Source organism: Eucalyptus grandis, chromosome 2 (assembly GCF_016545825.1).
Source record: "Eucalyptus grandis isolate ANBG69807.140 chromosome 2, ASM1654582v1, whole genome shotgun sequence".
In the NCBI taxonomy this organism is placed as follows: Eukaryota; Viridiplantae; Streptophyta; class Magnoliopsida; order Myrtales; family Myrtaceae; genus Eucalyptus; species Eucalyptus grandis.
In genome coordinates this window covers 8,357,241-8,378,967 of record NC_052613.1, presented here as the reverse complement: position 1 = coordinate 8,378,967, position 21,727 = coordinate 8,357,241, and the positions used below count along the sequence as shown (strand labels likewise).

At 39.9% G+C, this 21,727-nt stretch overlaps 2 protein-coding genes across 2 annotated transcripts; both read left to right on the top strand.

The window, feature by feature from the left end:
- Window positions 1-1,235: 1,235 nt before the first annotated feature.
- LOC104421123 lies at window positions 1,236-3,459 on the top strand. Its single transcript, XM_039304279.1, has 4 exons — window positions 1,236-1,545; window positions 1,732-1,906; window positions 2,554-2,615; window positions 2,934-3,459. The coding sequence occupies exons 1-4, from the start codon at window positions 1,357-1,359 to the stop codon at window positions 3,228-3,230; spliced, it is 723 nt and encodes a 240-aa protein (XP_039160213.1). The 5' UTR covers window positions 1,236-1,356; the 3' UTR covers window positions 3,231-3,459.
- A 5,154-nt stretch (window positions 3,460-8,613) lies between these two features.
- LOC104421113 (flavonol 3-O-glucosyltransferase UGT89B1) lies at window positions 8,614-10,329 on the top strand. The gene is given in 2 exon segments (XM_010032959.3): window positions 8,614-9,772; window positions 9,775-10,329. Coding segments are annotated over 2 exon segments (1,461 nt in total). The 5' UTR covers window positions 8,614-8,730; the 3' UTR covers window positions 10,194-10,329.
- The last annotated feature ends 11,398 nt before the right edge of the window (window positions 10,330-21,727 follow it).

Below are 21,727 nucleotides of genomic sequence, written 5' to 3'. Positions count from 1 at the left end.
AGATAAATAATGTCCGATATTTTAACACCAAATATCTTGACTGTTCATTTTTGTGATCCCTTGAGTCTCTATTGGTATGCTCATTGTCTTCACAAACTTTACCTAATGATAATATACTTATTACCGATCATTCATATTTGTTTAAGAATGCGAATTGTTCAGAATCCGTTGCGGGGTACTTTCAGCTCCTCCCTAACTGCGCCCCCTGAGTACTTTTCAATTTTGCCCCGAGGGAAAGCACTGTGGCCTAACTGGTGCATGGACCCTGCTAATGAAATCGTCTGAGGCCTCTCCAAAGGTAAATACCCTAATCGCAGTCAAAACTAGGACAATTTCTCGACCAAAACGCTTTCAAACAGCAAAGTTTATTTAACATGAAACTAAACTAAACCGTCTCTTTCAAGCCTCTTTCAAACAATTCACTCGCCAAACGCAAAAACATTATATAATTGCGAATAAACAAATGAACGAAGTAACAGCCAGCGTAACCTCCACTACTATTTGGATGTGTGCCAAAGGCAGCAGCATTGGCCACTGTGAATCTCTCCTGTCCAACCCGAAAACCTCTTCTTTTACACTGTCATGGCATCGATAAACGTGGGGGGAAGACTTGAAATTTTAGACCAAAAAGCATAATGCATGAAAACATTAATCTTTTGTATAATCAGCCCGCATGCTGGCAACTTCCTTAAAAAAAAAAATTATACAGTTTCCGACTTGCCCCTTTTTTTCTATGTTATGCAAAAATAAATACTCTAAAATCGATTTATAATACTCGTTAGCAACTAATATCGATCGAAAAACAAAAGTGAAAATGTTAGGGCTTGGACATATTAAAAAAAGCAGAGAGCTTTCCACGTTGCATGCATGGCGGCAGACAGGCGCTGAACACCGTATCTTCAGTTCCACGCGATCACATGCTGAAAAAATAAGAAGAAGAAAAACCCTCTTGATACTCTGAAGCCTACCAAACAAAACCGTTTTCCAACTTTTCAACTCAAGACTCTGAACCCCTGCTTGTTCTTTTGAGCTCATCGAAGTAATGCGGGCATTACTAAGTTCAATATTAAATATAATATATGATGGGGAAATGTTGAAAAATAAGGCTTTGGGACGCTAGCCTTTGACCGAGATCTTAGACTCTATAAAGGCCCTTGCTTGCTTCCACATGTTCTCCTCTCTTTCGTTGTGTCCAAACAACAAGACATACTCTGCAGAAGACAAGGCTTAAAAAAAAAAAAAAAAAAACAGGGGAGGAGAAGGGACCAAAAATGGCGTCCACAACGATCACTAGCTTTCTGCTCATGCTTCTGCTCTTTTCACTGCAACAATGGAGCTCCTGTGCACAAATTGGCCATGGTAAGTGGAATATGCTCCATATGCTTTGCGAATTGGTGTGTCATATTGCGGTATATGTTGATCAAAGCATGCATGTGCCTCACTGACTGTGGAAACATTTTCCCAGCCATGGAAGAAAAATTGGTTCTCGACAGAGCTGGAGTGGAGGTGTTAGTAGCTGGAGGCTCCTCATCGAAAGTTCAAGAGGTAGAAGAAATTACATTCTATCATTACAATTGTCAAGTGCACACATCACCGTTGTCAATAAAGACAGTACTAAATCAGGATTGTGAGAGTCTTATTTTTTCGCCAATGTTTTTATTAGCAATACTTCTGCAACTTTCTCGGAGTATTCAACCCTTTATTTACTTTGCTAGCGCTCATATCTTGCAGGAACTACATGACCACAATCCTTCTACTTCTGAAGTAGTGAGAGACACTGATCTAGGAATCGAGGAACGAAAGTTGAAGTCGAGAAAGTTCTTGGGACAAAGAGCAGCAAAAGACGTGGTTTCGAGTATGCAAATGAATCCTGAGAGTGCAGCATCATCATCACCATCATCAACAGGTGCCGAGAATTATTTTGGAAAAAGTAGCCTACGTAGAGGGAAAAGGATGTTGGACGTAGACTGCGAGTCGACGAGAATTAGAAGCCCCCGTCGTTCTGTCAAAGTGAAAATGGGCGGTTTTGTAGCTTTCAGTGCCGATTATCATGTGCCCAAACCACACCCTCCTAGGAACAACTAATGAATAACTGCATCCATCGAGAGCTACACAAGAAAAGCTCTCTTTTTTTTCCCCTTTGTTTTCTTTTCTTTGCTGTTTATCCCTTTCTTTTCCTTCGAAATTTTGTCAAGCTATATGCAAGTGCGGAATATCATACCTGTATGTATCGAAACTACAGAAATTTTAATGATATGAAAGCAAAAATTTTGTTCGGCGTTTCTGTCTGTGCAGAGCTCTTTCCTGCTTTGGCTTATCTTTCTTGTTCTTCTTTTTTTCCCGTTTACTTTGGGCTTTCCCAAGTTGATCGATGTGTCTTTGATCGATGTATCTTTACTCTGCATAAGCGCACGATGATAAATAGCCTGGGAATATCAAAGATTGTTTGAATTCGTTACGATGTTTTTTTCGCAGCCTCAAAACGTGTATCAAAGTAGTTGGAAGAGGAATTTTTATTTCCGTTTGATCATCCAAGTGTTTGGATTAATGCAGGAAAGGACCAAAATGCTTCAAAGTTGCCCCAAGCTAGCTCACCTGAGTACATGGAAGATCAGGTTCCTCTCTCTCTCTCTCACTCTCACATGTATGTATGTATGTATGTATGTATGTATGTATGTATGTATGTATTAATGTAGGTATGTATATGTGCCTATAGTCCGTACACTCCATGGTATATTGGACTGTCTCGTTTGTGGGTAGTTCCTGCAACTCACCAGATCTGACGGCTCAGATTACCTAACCCCGCTGCTGCAATAGATCCCATGAAAGAAAGCTGATACTTATACCGTCTAGAGCACCTACACAATGTCTTTCATTTCTTGCGGCGCGTTTTTATTTCCGCTAATCATCTTTTCAACTCAATTTGTCCATAGAACGAAGGAGGCAAGAGAGGAACAGCAAGACCCATCAGAGTCTCCTTCACAAGGAAGATGATGGTGTATTCACCAGATTCAAGGCCTGTGCATTGCGATTCAACGAGAAGCTCGAACTGCCCGTCATCCCGAGAACCTTATATCGACGGCAGCCTCCAGAATCTTGATACCAAAAAGGAAATCACAGAGTCTGCTCGTGAGATCATGGCCCTCACCAACAGAGACTACCACGGCAGCGGTCGGCACCCGCCTCCGATCAACAACGGACACCCCTTGTCTCAGCAACACGAGCCCTAGCTGTCTCTCGGAGTTTCACGAACTCGTTTCTCGAATTTTGGGGTTGTTTTACGCGAGAAGCGGGCGTTTTTGTCTTCACTTACTATAGGCTACAGTATAACTACTGACATGATAGCTCCTGCTGTAATTTCTTTCTAGTTGAGTGATCAATGTACTCATGAACACTGGCAACTTTTCCATTCCGTGCTAAACACGGTCAAAGTGACGAGAAAAAGAGACGGATCCATGGTCCAAGCAAGTTGCAGACATTCGTTATTCAAGCAGAACTAAATTATTAAATCTTGTTTGGCGACAAAGAACTCGGCACTGACGAGTAAAACTTGAAAAGAAACTCCCGCCGCAGCACGGTCGACAGCGCAGCTACTATCGATCTTAGGGTATTTGTCTCGGTGGGCTTCGGTCCAAAAAACGCTTGAAAGATGATGATGCATCGAAGCTGATCGATGATGTCGAAATGCAGTGTTCACAGAGCCTAGCTCAAGGCCCATGCGGCTGGTTCATTTCGATTCGGGCCGAAATGCGAGCGAAGGACCCATTGATGGACGAAATTGGGCAGGTGTGGTTTGGTCCATCGTGCGTGGGATTTGCAATGCTGAACCCATTCATCATAAAGTTTTGTTAGAAGGGGACTTTTTGCTCTAATTGGCTTGCAGAACATGCTGCATTATCTTTCAATTAAATTACTTTTGATTGGGAATCACTTTACATTTTGTCCATGTACTTTTTATAGTCTTTTTAAATCAAACCGTTTATAATTATTTGATCAAGTTCCTACAGCATCAAATCAGATCGAATCAAACTAATGTGACTGTCGGACGACAATGGAGTGTGACATGGATGGAGTTTTGCCAACATAGACACCCACCACTACCAGGGCAAGCTCTGAGTCAAGGATCGAATGACTTTCTGAGCTTGAGTGGAAGTGAGCTCTGAGCTCGTCCAGCCGTGGAGAATTTCCGGTCGAGAGAGCAATCGTGATTAGTAGTCGAAGAACTTTCTTTTCGTTTTTTCCTTCTTTCTATTCTTTATTTTCCACGATCACATTCATGTCGCGTCTACGTCGGCTTATCTTATTCAACGCTGTCCAACGCCCATGTGTCTACGCTTGAGAATTGAGAAAATTATGAAAAAAATCATAAACCTATTATATTTGTGTCAATTTAGTCATAATTTTTTTTTATTTACCAATTTAGTTTTAAACATTTTGCATTTGTACCAATTCAATCAATCTAATCAAATTTGGCCAGTTAGTGCCAACCATCCAACTGAAATTGAAGTGAGGGCTTCACATTTTTTAAATTTTTTTTTTTTTTAAATTTTTTTTTTTCTTTTCATCCTACTTTCCTTGTTCACTTCTCCTATAGTGGCTGGCGAGGGCTTTGCAAACCCGGGTCACCATGGCCTTGTTGATCGTTGATGAAGGTGGCCTCACCTACAACTATGAGGCCATGGCTGCTTTTGCTCATGACTACCTCCGATCGAGGTCGAAGTGTAGCGACAAGGCTCGATGACCATTGGTAGAGAGAGAGCGCACGCCGGAGACAAAGAGGGAGGACCATGAGGTGCCTTGTGAAGGCTTAGGGGCCACGGGTGAAGGCAGCCATGGCCTCCTTAGTCGCTGGCCAAGAAAAGAAAAAAGAAAAAATTAACAAAAATATTTCCAAAAATAATATATTATTTTAAAAATGCCACATCGGCGTCAACTAGACGATTGGCACTAGTTAGCATCCACATTAGCGTCGGATGGATTGAATCAAACAAAAAAAAGAGTTTATGATTGAATTGATGGGTTTAAGACTTTTTTATTGATTTTTCCCCTAAATTTTGGTATTTTTCAAAAGAAATTTCCATTTATTATGAAAATAATATATGACAGGATCCATAGGAAATCTCAAAAGTCACCATAACAAGGCAAACTCAAGGAGCTCTAAAACAAACAAAAAACTCAAAATCAAGGTACATCATCAAAGCATGGTTGGCATAGAACATCATGCGTTCATCCTTTATAAACAGATTTGTGATTACATCCAAGTAAAAAGATCGATCGCCGATCGCCGAATCATACGTCATTAACAACTTTGCCCTTTTGACGGCATGCGCCTAGGTTCGACATCCCCAACATCATCATTGTATAGAGTTAAAACATAAACATATTGAACAAACTCAAATCTATCACTAGTGAGAATGAGTCCTTTAACAAGTGTGAGCTGCTAAAGATTTTAACAAAAACACGTTGAACGAGCACACCAAAACTACCATGAACACCATTGAAATCAGAGGCAGAGCACTTATTCATCAAAACTCCTAAATCTAAAAGTAGATCAAAGAGAGAGAAAAAAAAAAGCTCCCAAATATAAAATCAAGAGAGCAAAACTCCCTAATCTAAAACTAAATTAGGAGAGTAATGAAAGAAAACAAAATGAGATAAAGAGGGGAAGGAGAGATCTAGGTCAAATCCCTCCTCTACAGAAGTTGAAGAGATGAAAAACGTTGAAACATACGCTTCGTTCATTTCACAGGAAAATAACTTCCAAAAAAAATATTTTCTGGATTTTTCGATATTTATTTTATGAAAAATGAACTGATTAAGGAAAACATTTTTGCTATTGGAAAAAATACCTTCAAAAGTGGAGAAAATGTTTTCCACTCTATAACTTCTTCTATATCACTTTCTTTCACCAAACACATTTTCATTTTATTTTTATGTTTCCTTTTTCTTTTTTCTTTTTTAAATCGAGTTTTTATTTTATTTTTTCTTTCCTTTTCCTTCTTCTTCTTCTTTGGCCGGTCACCAACCACAATGATGGCTGACGACTGACCATTGGCAAGCTCCAACCTCGTTGACTTGTGCGAGTTTCGATTGTGTCGGAATCTAGTGATGTCGAGCATCGACCCTAGTGACCTCGAGCGAGACTCGGGGGAAGAACTCGGGGGAAGAAGAAGATGAAGAAGAAGATCTAGTGATGTCGAGCATCAACCCTAGTGACCTCGAGCGAGACTCAGGGGAAGAACTCGGGGGAAGAAGAAGAAGAAGGAGGAGGAGGAGGAGGAGGAGCGAAGAAGAGAAGAAGGAAGGAGAAGGAGAAGGAGAAGGAGAAGGAGAAGAAGAAGAAGAAGCAGGAGCAGAAGAAGGAGGAGGAGGAGGAGGAGGAGGAGAATTGAATGCCAAAAAATATTATCATTTTCTTAGAAAATGACTTTTTGGAAAATAATTTTCAGAAGTGCCACATTTTCTATGAAACTAATTAGAGAGAAAGAGAGAGGGAGGGGGAAAATTGGTAATTTGTTGAGTCATTTTGGAGTGAGAAAATTAGGGATCAACCCAGTTCCTAAACAAAAATATCATTTTACATAGTTCAAGTTGCATTTTATTCATGTCGTGGGTGCGTATGACGAATCAACGAGCAAACACATTTTACTGGAAAACTTAGTCAAATTCATGTTAGGATTAGCTGCTCAATCACAATGAAATAGAAAATAAAAACAAGAAAGATAAATCAAGGCACATTTACATCCATCAAAGATTATATTAGGATTAGCATAGTTATTCATGGACCAAAAACATATGGGCCCAAACTATAAAATCCCTTTGGCGGCTACTGGGATGGCCAGGGCTCCTCACCTGTTCACGTGCCTCCCCATCATCCCAGCACTTCATTTTATATGCACATGTGGTGGGATCCGAATAGACCCAGTGATCGGTGGGACGGGTCTGTAGCGGAAAGCTCCGAACATCTCAATCACTCCTTTTGCCATGATGCCTGTGAACATCATAAATGGCGAGCGGTGGCCGATGTTGGCCGTCTCGCGGGGGCACACAAAACCCTAAAAAGTAGGGGTGATCGGTTCCCGGTTCGGTTCGGTTCCAAGGTGGAATCGGGAAGGTGGAATCCAAATTTTGGGAATCGGACTGGATTGGTCTTAGGATCGAGAACCGGACCGGACCATCGGTTCCGGTCCGGTCCGGTCTAGTCCAGTCCAAAAGAATTGGCACTTTATTTTTTCACTAAAGAATGACCATTCACTAAAGAATAATCATGCTTTGGACCGATCAATCAAATTCGGTTTCTAAGCAATCTAATAAAACTACTCACACATGTTTCCACGTGCAAAATATTCAAACTTCACTTGTATGAATATCAATCATAATTTATGTGTTTCATGCTTAATTTTAAGCATAAAACCCATGAACAACGTGATTAAAGGTTGTGCTTGGCTTATGTTTTATAGACAATCTCTCTTCTATACTTTGAATGTTTAGTCGATATGAGACTTTTTAAGGCTTGAAGTGTCTTGTCGTTTGCAAGTGAGGGGAGCAAGAGAGAGAGAGTCTGAGCATGAGGAGAGTTTTTTCTATAAATAAAGAGTAACAACAAGAGTTTTGGTGGTCTCTTGGCCACTTAAGAGGTTGTTACCTAAATCAATTCCGATTGTAATAAGTTTTATATATAATATTAACATATTATATGTTTAATATTAAATTAATATAAATTATATATAAAAAAATTTCCATCCAGGTCCCAGCTTTGGCCCACCTGACACGGGAACCGGATCGCCGATCGCGGGGAACCGCCCAAAATCGGCTGGTCCGGTCCGGTTCGGTCCGATTCCGATTCGGGCGGTTTCCGTTGCACACCCCTACTAAAAAGCATGGCACGAGGCTTTGGCACTTTGTCGTGATAGGCCGGTTTTAGCCGCATTGACTCCAATCGACTCAAACGGGAAACTCGTTCTCGAAAAAGTCTCAACCCTAGAAAACAAAGTTTCGTCCTGTTCCTCGGAGGGTAGAAAAAACCGTTCCTGAACCTAATCAAAACCTGCGCATTTTCAACCCAGGACAGAGCAAAGCGCGTGGTCTTTTCTTTTCGTGGGGATATGCCCCACATGCTTGCGCAGCACGGCTGCTTTTCTAGACGACACTTTCGTCGGCGGACCCGAAAGTAATGAGAGGGTTTTGTCGATTTCTCAATAAATGTCAAAGAAGTACCCCGTCGTCACGGGTGACGCACCACCAATTTTTTTTTTTTTTTTTTAAAAAAAAAGGAAGGTTCGAAAGAGTCCCGAGCAGCCAAGCAAACGTGCCCAAAAATGGCAAGACGTCATAGTGTAGTTTCCGCGTGTTTACATGACTATTTAAAATAACAAGATATTATACTGTTAATCGTAATCCGTTAAGAATACGCAAAATTGAAGGAGATATGCGAGACATCCTATGACGCATGGAAACTGAAGTATAAAAAAGTAAATAAATGCAACGAAAAAGAGAACTTCACTTTGTACAATTCTAATGGAAGTCAACGCTGCCTCCACACCAATTAGGAATCACAATCTCTCAATTAAATCGTGGCTAAATTCCCACCGTCCGCGCAGTCCAAATGGTATTTATTCCGCAAAGTTAGGACCCTCCATATAATTCAAAGTCCTTCTTTTTCCTCATCTCAGTATTCCCATCATAGCATTTCGGCATCTTGAGTCCAGAAATCCGTTCCCACCGGCCAACATGCCCCCGCCCCGCCGCCGCCGCCGCCGCCACCGCCGATGTCCCCGCCTCCCCCACCTGCTCGTCTATCCCTTCCTCTCCTCCGGCCATATCATCCCCCTCCTCGACCTCACCGACCGCCTCCTCCGCCGGGGCGTCCGCGTGACCGCCCTCGTCACCCCCTCGAACCAGCACCTCCTCCGCCCCCTCCTCTCCGACCACCCTTCCCTCTTCCACCCCCTGGTCGTCCCGGCCCCCGACGTCCCCTGCATCACCAAAAACATCCTTATCGTCAAGGTCCACTCCATGCGCCACCACCACTACCCGGCGGTCGTCGAGTGGTTCAGGTCCCACCCCTCGCCGCCGGTCGCCATTTTGTCCGACTTCTTTCTCGGGTGGACCCGAGACCTGGCCTCGGAGCTCGGAATTCCCCGCGTCGTGTTTTCCCCCTCCGCCGCCTTCTCCGTGTCCATCGAGTTCTCGCAGCATCAGAACCTACCCAAGAACGGCGGCGACGACGAGAACTCCACGGTGACCTTCGCCGACGTGCCGAACTCGCCGACGTACCACTGGTGGCAGCTTTCATATCTATTCAGGACATACAAGGAAGGAGACGCCGAGATGGAGTTTTACAGGCAGGGCTGGCTGGCCAACGCGGCGAGCTGGGGCGTCGTCTTCAACTCGTTCACGGAGCTGGAGACAGTCTACGTCGACCACATGAAGAAGAGGTTCGGGCCGGGCCGGGTCTGGGCGGTGGGCCCGCTCCTGCCGCCGGCGGACGACGCGGCGAGCGCCACCAGCCGGGGCGGGTCCAGCTCGGGCCCGGCCCAGGATGTGCTGAGGTGGCTCGACGGCAGGGAGGAGCGCTCCGTGGTGTACGTGTGCTTCGGGAGCCGCACGGTGCTGACGAACGACCAGATGGCGGCGCTGGCGGCGGCGCTGGAGATGAGCCGGGTCCACTTCGTGTGGTGCTTCCGGGAGACGGTGGACGGGAAGGCGCTGGACAGCCACGGCCTCGTGCCGGACGGGTTCGAGGGCCGCGTGGCGGGGCGGGGGCTGGTCATCCGGGGTGGGCCCCGCAGGTGGCGATCCTGCGGCACCGCGCCGTCGGCGGGTTCCTGACGCACTGCGGCTGGAACTCGGTGCTCGAGGCGATCGGCGCCGGCGTGGTGATGCTGACGTGGCCGATGGGCGCCGACCAGTACACCGACGCGAAGCTGCTGGTGGACCAGCTGGGGGTGGCGATCCGGGCGTGCGAGGCGCCCGACGACGCGGTGCCCGACCCGGCCCGGCTGGCCCGGGCGCTGGCCGACTCGCTCGACGGGGCGCGGCCGGAGAGGGGCCGGATGCAGAGGCTGAGCGAGGCGGCGGCGGACGCGGTCGACGGCGGAAGCTCGGCCAAGGACTTGGACGGATTCGTGCAGAGCCTGACGGAGCTTCAATGTGGAAGAAGCGACGCGGCGGCGGTTGACGGAGACCGTTGATGGCCTGTCCAATTTGACCGCTGAAACTATAAAGAGACCTTTTTCTTTTTCTCATTTTTTTTCCCTCTCTTATTTGTGAGGAAAACTGCTTGTATAATAGAGTGATTGGAAGTTGAATCTCAATTTTCCATGCGAAGATTGTCGGTCTTACTTTCTTTATTATTAAAAGAATTAGGTAAATTAATAATTAAAGATCAGGTTACCATCAACTCATAAAAATAAATAAAAAAGTTGATGCTTAATTAAGAAGCAACAACGAAATTCTTCACAATGAAGTCGAAAGCCCCAAAAACTAATTTCTTATAGCAACTGGGCAACATTTAGGGGCCCAAATGAAAAGAAAAGAATATGATGTGGGACCTGATGTTGTAACTGTAAAGTACAAAATTCTCCTTCCACTACCCACAAAGGCGGCTGAATGTCCTTTCCTATTTCCAAACTTCAAAATCGATCTGGACGACTGTAGGTCGCAAATCTGATCTCATCGATGTGGATTCTCTCTTAGGAGCACTAAACCGTATTGAATAAAAATTGCCCTATGAATAAGGTCACTTTTTGGCTCCATAATAGTAAAATTCACGATAACTTTTTTGAGTATCAAGTGTTCTCCATTCAATCACACCACAAGATGGAGATTTCTTTTATGACAATAACTATTATTTAGATAAACTTTAAGCATGAGTAATACGGTAGTACCTCATTCGTAAATAAGATACAATGAAAAAAAGAAGCAAACTCGCCATCGAATTTTGACATCTTCAGTTGGTAATGAAGGGAATAGATTAATTTTTTCATGCATAAGATGGGATTAGATTTCTATTAGCGAAATTCCTACCCAATCTAACATGAGAAAAATGCTTGTCCATTCACATACTTTGTCGGAGAAAGTAGAATGAGTGGAGCAAAGCTGGCTGTGGAAAGAAGATGGACCAATGAGTGGTCATCAATTCAACGGTTGGCACGAACAGGAAACCCTACAATCAATATCCTAGAACAGGCCTCTTCAAATTAGCCAAGAGCCATCTCCGGAAAAGAAGGGACACCTATGTAATGAACAACAACGTCTTTCTCACCTACAATATGTCAAAGATTCGAGACTAGATTGAATTTAGAGATACAATAATTTATGGACTAAATCGAATGGTTATTAAAAAATCAAAGATCATTTTGAATCAATTAAAGGTTCAAGGACTTCATTTTACACTAGGTTTAAAGTTCATGAACTACATAAAATAAATTGAAAATATGGGGAATGCATTGTACATTAAGGCAAAATTCATGAATCATTTATGTAATTTTATCTTTTTGATTTTCGAAAAAGATTTCAACCGGTACTGATCGAGGCAAGGGTGGACGGGTTGGTTCGATTTTAATGGCATCGATTCAACGTCCATGTCATCAAACAAAGTAATTGCTTGCCGAGGGGAACTTTGCGTTGAAGACAACTGCACGTAGCTGAAATGAAAGTACAAAAAAGAGTCCAAATCTTTCTCCAGGTAACGTGGAAAGCATTTACTAGAAAGATGTTGTACAAAGTACTCTCTATAAGATTCACTCATTAGATATATCAGACGAGTTGCCTTTTCAAAAAAGTCCACTTAGAATTTTATTGCATCCCTACGACGATATGTTCACGTCAAATTGTTTACCACTAATAGGGTCTCTAGCAAATGCAAAGAAAAGATTATTCAAATAGCCCAGTCTGACACGTTAATTTTCTCTTTTGCTGATAAGTATCACCCAATCTCAACCAATTTACTAAATTAGGGCATATATTATTCAATTCTTAAATTATACACATTATGACACAAATATCTAAAATTTTCTTCGTGTTACAAAAACCTCCAAAACTATCATATAAATACCCTTGGCTTTTTCTTTTGTCACGAAAAAAGCCCAATATAATATATATTACAGTTACATCTAGGATATATTTATCATATTTTTATAAGTTCATGATTGTTTATGACAAAAAAATTGGGGATATACATGTCACGATGAAAGTTTGGAATTTTTAATAATACAAAAAAAAAAAAAATAGTATTTGTGTCTCAATAGATATAATTTGAAATTTTTAGTGATATTAACCATAGTAAATAAAATCGATTGTTGCATGCATCTTCACCATGATTTTTTGTAGGCTTGGGGAACCATGTGATGGAGTTGGCCAAATGTAACTCCCAATCGGGGTACAAGGCCGACAAATTGGTTGAGAGATACTGTGCAAAACACAAATCGATCTTGCAGTGGGTGTTTCACCCACCCCTCCACCTTCACTGACATGAGCAACTACCATACCAATTTACCAGTTCCTCAAATACCCCTTACCAGGTGCGGTGGAGTTTACCCTCCCCACTTGAAGAGCCCCTTAATTTCCGAGTGTAATTTTTTTCCCCATTCCGGAAGGAAATACCCCGATAGTTTTTTTACCTCTTTGTTAGTTCTAATACAACTATAATTTTTAGGACATATTTATCAAGTCTCACCCATGAACACAAACTTTGTAAGGCGCCCAAATCGCAGGTAGTGCAATCTCTTGAACTTCAACGAAAGGATATAATTGCTCAAGAGCCAAGAATTCCATCTGCGCAAGATGTCCCCACAGAACCCCCCAAAAAAAGGAAGAATTGTATCGTTATGCGTAGCAAACATGTGCATGAGTAACGAGCAACACAATGGTCAAAAGAGCTAAATTAGATGTGATTTTCACCATGATGACAGAGCGGCAATTTATATAGAAAGTGCAGAGGTGATGAGAAAGTAAGGTTGAGATATTTGTCATCATTGAGAATGTGATTCCGTCTGTAATATGTATATGAGCTAGTGAGTGATGACCCTGTTTCTGCACATATTTTTCCGAGTCTAAAAACGGTAGCTTAATTTGGAGTTGCATTTGGGCGAGTCAATTGGACAACTTACAATTACTTTGAAACTAAATTCTACCATTCAAAGCCTGCTTCATAGTCTCATTGGCCGAATTTCTTGATATTTATCATTCTAAGCTATTAGAAATACAATTAGGAGATTCTTCGTATCTCTCTCAAGAGAAAATTACCCAATTGGTCCTAAATCTATTATATGATGCTAATTCAATACTAATGTTTTAAAATTTTGTCATTTTAGTCCTAAACCTTTGTGTGAAATTCCAATCTAATCCTTTTGGCCTTTTTTTTTGGGTGTAAAATCGTTAACGTGGCGATCCAATCATCGCCAGCTATTCTATGTGGCCCATACGCCATTAATAACTTCCATACAACACTTACTTTAATTGCCGTTACTTCTCAATCCATTACTTGAGCGCCATACTCACTAGTATAATTATAAAAAAAAATGTCCAAAATTTATTTTATAATGGTTAATTCAGTTTTAAACATTTTAATTGTCCTAATTTAATCATAAGAAGTCTAACAATATGCTAATATAGTCCTAAACCTTAAACAATTTGTCAATGTAGTATTTTCGACTCATTTTAGTTGAAAATTGCTGATGTAAATATCCAATCAATGCCAATTATTCTATGGCATATTTGGTGCTAACGTATACAAGTTTTATGATTTCTATATTAAATATCTGCTTTTCCCTTCTTCTTCTTCTTCTTCTTCATTTTCGAGCCAGGCTCTCTCCATACGAAAGAAATCAGGTCACGAGAAGATGCCAAGAGGACTCCTTACTTTCCGATTCTTCATCAAACGAAAGAGGCCGTAATTCGATTTCGTTACTCAGTCCATTGCTGCAGTATTCGCGTAACAAATCTTAAGCAATTTTCCATCAGTGCTAGGTATTGTAAGATTAATTTTCAAAATTAATCTAATGTCGGATATTTTCAATTTTCCACTTATGAAGTTTTGCACTTGACTTAAAAAAATCCAATAAGTTGTCGCATCAGGTGTTTGTCGTTGTCATCGGAAGTTCGTCAGCGGTGACGAACTTCCATTTATAAATCAACTCCCGATCAACAACGAAACCAGTCTTTCTCCGTCCACGACACCCCTCAAGAAAGCGCCTTCGTTTTCAACTAGGTATTGTAAGGATTAATTTTGAATTTTCAATATGAAAAATGGCATCTGATTACTTGTCCAAATTTGATGGCTAAACACTATAATTTTATTTTTTTTTTTTTTTACTCTTTCATGCTTTGTTTTCTTTGTTTCTTTCTCCTTGGAAATTGAAAATTTAACCCTTATCATAGAGGAAAGGAAAGAGATTTTTTTATTTTATTTTTTTTTATTAGTGAGATGAACTGCTTAATTGATATAGTAATCTATCGATTGCATTGACACTCGCACATATCATCAACACAACCTTTGGGATCGCAACCAAGTTGCAAGCAGTGCCCCACGCAGTCTTCGAACTCGGCACAAGCGGCGGGGCTCAGGAGGGTTTCATCGAAGGGCATGCTTCTTCCACTTCCATCTGCGCTTGATGTCCCTGCAAAACCCCCCACCAAAAAAGAAAACAAGAAGAAGAAGAGGAGGAGGAGAAAACTTTGTATCGTTACTCGTCGCTGTGCATAAATATGTAATTCACGAGGATGCCGAGAGAGAGAGAAACCGACAAAGACAGGACGCCGTGAGCAATAGGATCGTCAGGAGAGCCATATCGAGCGCAATTCTTCTCATGATGGTAGAGCTAAGTGAGGAGGAGTCTCGATGGGGAGATATTATATAGAAGTTTGGAGACGTCGAGAAAGGAATGTTGAGATATTTTGCACAATAAGGAATGTGATCTGGTGTATAATATTTATATGGGCCAGAGAGTGATGGTCCTGTTTCTACAAATATTTATCCAAGTAATAAAACGGTAACTTATATTGGAGTTAAATTTTGAGATAGTAAATGTGACGACCTACAATTACTTCGAAAGTAAGTTCTACCACGAATACACGCTCCATAGTCTCATGAATTTCTTGATATTTATCATTCTAATATGTTAGAGGCGTATTTCTCGAGATTATGTATATAATACTTTTGATTGTACAAGTCCCAATCAATTATAATCAATATCACAATATCTAATTGCTCCAAATAGTCATTTTATCAGGTTGATAAGCATTCTCTTTTGTCGATGTATAAACAAATTACACAATTCACTCTTTTGTGTGATCTTATTCGATGAGGGTATCGCCTAAGGTCACAAAGTTTTGAATGGCATTGAGGCGTGCTAGTTCTAAGTCTTGATCGGCACAGGGATCGCCCAAGCCCACAAGGTCTTGGTAAGGTATGAAAGCATGCAGATTCTAAGTCTCAGTCGATGCAGGGACTTTGTACTTGGCAATTGAATCAAGCCACGAACCAAGGGTCATTCATGGCATAAAGTATGTTCACGCCAAGTAGAGGCCAAGGTCCATCGAGCTTAGGATCTTCACTAAAGCAAGAGTACCCAAGCCTCAAGGTCCGAGATCGGCATTGAGGCGGCATTGAGGCATGCTGTTTCCGAGCCTTGTCTGGTGCGGGATTGGCACTAAGTGATCGGTTCAAGTCACGAACCAAAGTTTGTTCCTGACATGTTTATTAGTGTAGTGCGAGAACTCATGGCACAAACATATGGATGAGCACGCTTTTGGGCTGTATATGTGTCGGCTAAGAGAAAAGATAAGAATCGGCTTATATGAAGCATATATGTGTTCACTTAAAGAGGAAAAAACATTCGTTGCCACATAGTATTGGCAGCAATACCTCATTCATTGAACGAGAAACCTAGGTTGAGCCAGGATGCCCTAGTTGAGTTAGGATGCCTAGATCTTGAACTCGAAAGCCTCGAGAAACTAGTCCCGAGAAGCCTCCATTGAGCCGAGATGCCCTGCTCGAGCTAGAAAGCCCAGCAATAAACTCAAATCCCCGATGGAGCTAGGAGGGTCTGGTTGAGCTCGGATGATGGTAAATGAATTTGCATGAGTGCTGGTTATGCATAAGTATGATATGTTGATGTATTCATTGTTAAGCCGAATGTATCTTACATTGACATCATGTGTTGAGTTAAGGCATGGCAAGTAATTTGCTATTGATTTGTCATTGACACTGTTTGCAAGTACAACACTTACTAGGCTTTGATGATGAGATATTTTCCTAGTAGAGAACTAGGAATTTTACTTACTAAGACTTACTCCCTCATCTTTTAGTCTTGTAGGAATGAAAGTCTCCTATTCGTTTTGGGAGCTGCAGTCATGCTAGAGGAGATAGAAATTTCCCTTGACCTGTAGTGTGATGAAAAATGGAAAGAGAGCCCATAGAGAAAAAGGCTTGTAAAAATACTGTTATAATATAAGCTAGTGTGTAGTCTTCCAGCTATTATTTGTTTGGGGAGTTGTTTATTCACGTTTCCGCGAGTGCATAATAATAAGATAAAAAGAATCCGGACGGCAAAAAATTTGGGACGTCACGAAAATAATCTCTGCCACTCAAGACCCTAGAGATAGACTTGGGGTCGTTACAACGATGCTAATGTGTAATTGGTAACCAATTTTTATATTTGTTTATATGTTATCATTCAAATCTTTGTTGGCCTCTATTTGCCTCCCCCAAGTAATATTTCTATACTTTCAGCTTAAGTCAAGTGCACTCATTTCATGGAAAATGAATTATTTGGAAGATATTTTTAAAAAAATTAATCATTTATATCGTCTAGAAAAATAAATAAAAGAAAAAAATATCATCGCCCACGAAAACAATTAGACATAGATTGTTATCAATGATGGAAATATTTTACATTGATTAATTTTTCTAAACAATATAAACAATCATTTTTCGTAAAATGTTTTATAAATCACTCATTTTACACGAAATGAAGGCACTCTAACACTCCCCACGAATAGGTTGAAGTTTGACCTAAACCAAAAGTTTGGAAATATTACTTGGGGAGACAAATAGGCCCCGCAAATATTTGAATAATCAATGTCGATTAAGCAATTTTTCAGACAAATAGGGACCGTAAATAACATTCCCCCGAATAGGCTGAAGTTTGACCTAAACCAAAAGTTTGGAAATATTACTTGGGGAGACAAATAGGGCCTGCAAATATTTGAATAATCAATGTCGATTAAGCAATTTTTCTTATATAAAATTTAACCCCCCCAAAAAAAAAACTTACATTTTGCCATAAACGACAAGTTTCTAGCCTTTCTTTTAATTGGGCATACCGAGTAAAAAAGATGGGAAATGCTTTCTTTACGGAGGGAGCCGGGAAATCTCAATATCTAGTTTCTTTTTTTCTTTTTCATCCCTTTTTTTTTCTCTGTCCTTGCAAAAGGAATATTTAACGCCATATAACCAACCAAGGAGGCAAAGGAAAGAAGACTTAGTGTTCCTTATTTTATTTTTGTTTCATCAAATAATAATCAATCAAGTGCATCGACACTTGCACATCCCATCAACACAACCTTCATTGATGCACCCAGTTTGCCGGCAGAAAACATCGCAGTCTTTGGACTCGGAGCAACTAGCATCGTTCGTAGGAGTTTCCTCAAAAGGCAGGCTGCTTCCAGTTTCATCCGCGCTTGATGTCCCTACAAAATCCCACAGAAATAAAATAAAAATAAAAATTGTATCATCACACGTCGCAAACATGTACATGAATATGTGATTTGCACAGTGTCTAGAACCAGGGATACTAGCTAGACGTGCCGGTTTTAGACATTATGTGAAGCATTGTATAACCAATAGGAAGCAAGCTTCCGACAAGGGCTTTCAGTGGTAGTCTGATAATCCATTGCCTAGCCTAGATGCATTCCTTATTTTAAGATACTGATGCCTGCACGCCCTGTGCCTCTCAATTGGGGAGAGTTTTTCTGCCCTTGCCCCCGAAAATACTCTCGAATTTGCTAGGGCGCCGAGAGAGAGAGAGAGAGAGAGAGAGAGAGAGAGAGAGAGAGAGACTAACGCTGATATGAAGCAACGAGCAATAGGATCGTCAAGAGAGCCAGAGCGCGCACAGTTCTCCCCATGATGATAGTACTAAGTGAGGAGGAAGAATCTCAACGATGAGGGGACTTATGTAGAAGTTTGGCAATGGTGATGAAGGGGGTTTGAGATATTTTGTAGCAATAAGAAATGCAATCTGATTTACATATTTATATAAGAAAAAAAAAACAAAAGGGAATGTGATCTGATGTATAATATGTATAATGGCAAGAGAGTAATGGTCCTATTTCTATACATACTTATCCAAATAGTAATGGTCCTATTTCTATAAGGCAATGCAACGTCATTGATTCATATAGAAGGAAGGTTGAGATATTGTAGCATTAATGAATGTAATCTGATGTATAATATGTACAGGGGCAAGAGAGTAATGGTCCTATATTGACGCATTTATTTGAGTATTGAAATGGTAGCTTAAATTGAATTTAGATTTTGGGTAAGTCAATGCGATGACCTATGATTACTTTTAAATTAAATTCTACCATTGAATACATGAACTTCTTGATATTTATAATTATAATCTATTAGAAACATATCTCTCATGTGCCTATTTTCACTGTGCAGATCCCCGATCAATATAATCAATATCATAATATATAGTTGCACTAGAAGGTCATCTTATGAAGTCGATAAATAAGTACTCTTCATGGATATATAAAGAAATTACAGAATTTTCTCTGTCACTTACAAATATCAAGTTTTTATGTGTATGTGTTCGCAAGTTGATTTTGACATTGAATGGAGGTCAAAGTGATTTTAGCAAGTGTAGAAACCAAAGGACGACGCTAATGTTTAATTCATGAATAATTTTTATATCTGCTTATATGCTATTTATAAAGTGATTTCAGGCCATCAAAAGCTTTTGAATGCCAGAGTTCACCCTTTGGTAGCTTAATTGGTCTATTTGTCCTCCCGATTCACTGGTACCAAAAAGTGGCAAATGAGAGAATCGTGTTGGTTGATAATATAGATTGATCCGTTTAACTTGTATATATCATTAAAATTTTAATTAACTAGCATTGAACACAATTTCATCAAAACATATACTCGTCCATTGACCTAACTGGAACCACTATGCTAAAATATCATAATTTAATTTTCAAGTCTCTCTTCTCCCACAAGTACCGAAAATTAGAATTTTAATCGGAGAAATTGCACCTGGTCTAGACAGAAAATACTTAAATCGGATGACGTTATATTCAATAATAAACCCTTTTATCATACGTAATATTACAGAGTACTCATCAATCAGGCAAGATATAGTATGAGCAAAGTTATGAACAATAAAATGTAAATTTTTTCTTAACATCATACATATATGTGATATGATCGTACCAACTAATCATTCTATAAATTTACCCATCATGCAATTACTTTAACATAAAAGTCAGATTTTATATCAGTAATAATATTATTATCATGATGATTGAGTCCGTTCTTTTTTAAAAGACATTTGCATTTTTTTTTTTATCATACGGACTTTTTTAGATGTTAATATAGTAATTCATTTTTTTCAATAAATAGGTTAATTAAAAAATTAGTCAATAAATAGGTTAATTAGGCAAAGTTATTTTATTATACATAATGTTCAACCCATGGCAGAAATTTTTATATTCAATTTTTTTTGGGCGGTGCTATTTCCACCCCTATTTATACTAAAAAGACAACTTTGATTTCAATCTTTCAATTGCAGTTTATAATGATGGCCCATTTCCTTTTTTATTTAGTATAATTAACATAATTAAATATTTCACATTTCCTTTTGTGTATCAAAGAAAAGTGCATTATTAGATATTCCTATAACGGTTTTTATACTCCATGTAAAATTATCTCACTAATTGTAAAGACACTTTTTGATATAGTACAAAGTCGAAAAGTCTATTCTTCATCATTAATCTTATAATGACTTAACTATTTTTTTTTTTGGTGAAGTGATTTAACTATTTTTTGACCCTCTTATCTCAAAAGCTCACTTTCTTAGTGAACTTTTTATTATTCTTATTAGTCTAAAATATTTATCAAGTCTCTTTATTTACTATATCAAAGAATTTATCTTTTTCCCTTATTATATTGGCAATATTTTTTATCGAGAGCATGTAAGACTTAGAGAAATATCTATGCACAATGAGATATCTTAATATTTTTTTCATAAACAGTTCATATATGCTATTGATTTTTGTCAACCAAAATAATGTTATTTCCCTAGCACTTTCAAAAGAAAGTTCTTACTTTATGCAATATTTAGGTTTAATAAAATTTACATGGATATAGAAATACTAAAAAAAAAAAAAAAGCAAAGTAAATAAATTTAGGATAACCAATTTAAATTGTAATTGAATGACAAAGGGATTTTTTTTTCTTTTTTTTGGTGGGAAATGGGTGAATTTAGTCATATAGGGAGTAGAAATAGCACCGCCCTTTTGTTTATTAAAAATTTTTTTTTCCATAAAAGAGGCAAGTTTCTAGCTTTCTTTTGAACCATTGAAGTGTAAAAATTTTAAAGAATTATTTACAGCCACCTAAATGCTTTCTTACATGACATGAAGTACCCATGTTGAGCAAATAAGATGGCAATTGCCTTCTTTAAAGAAATAAATTTATGAAGTAACTCGATTCGAAAGTTGTGTAGGTGGAGGATAACTGCGACTTAAGCTTATAGCATTATGCTAACGGTGGGTGAGGCTACCCACGCAAAGCGTAATAGTTGAAGGATGAACAACTAGCGATTGATACCACCACCCGCGGTGGTGCAGTTGGCTTCGGGCCCTCTCCCCCTCACGAAGGGGAGGGGTTTGAATCCCAAAAGCGTCGCGTTCACGTGACTCAAACGCGGCTGGGTCTGTGGTGATGGCTCAGTCCACCCAGGGTTTACGTCTAGGCTGCCGGCCAACGGTAGTTCCCGGGTCATAAAAAAAAAAAAAAAAAAAAAAAAAAAAAACAACTAGCGATTGATGTTGGGGAAACAAGGGAGGAAATTTATGTAGCGGCTGCTATCTAATTAGAGAAATGACCGCATTTTTTTCCGGTCCTCCGTAAGTTTAAACAGTCCTTTTTTAGTGTTTTGGCCATAATACTTATTGTATGGCTCACCACTTCTACTACAACTCTATAAAAGTTGTCGCCATTTTTTTTTCTCGTCTTTTTATTTTTTTTTTTTTTCTCATGTGGGTCCCACTTTCCTTTGTCTTCTTTCTTTTCACGCATTTGACACCAAAATCCTCACCTCTTGCAATTTGCCTCTCTATTTTCTCTCTTACAAGCCATTCTCTTCTCTTTACGCCTCCCTACTCCTCAAGTCACAGAGCGTTGATAAGTTGAATATCTATCATGCCAACGACACCATACTCCACACTTTTGTCGGCACTAGCATTGGGCTCGCTATTGACCTCCCCAACGAGCCCCTTTTGTCCGGTGAGCGCGGTCTCTTCTTGCACTATGGAAGGTAATATATAAAGGTATCACTTCTCCCTCTCCCCTTTCTAAGATTTTTCTCGTCGTCTACACATGTTAGCGTAGAAATAAAATATGCCTCTACTGCACATAAGCGTAAAAGTCGAGAGCAATAGATAAGTCATGTTCTTATAGATAATATGAAGCGAGATTTGAATTAGTATTTTT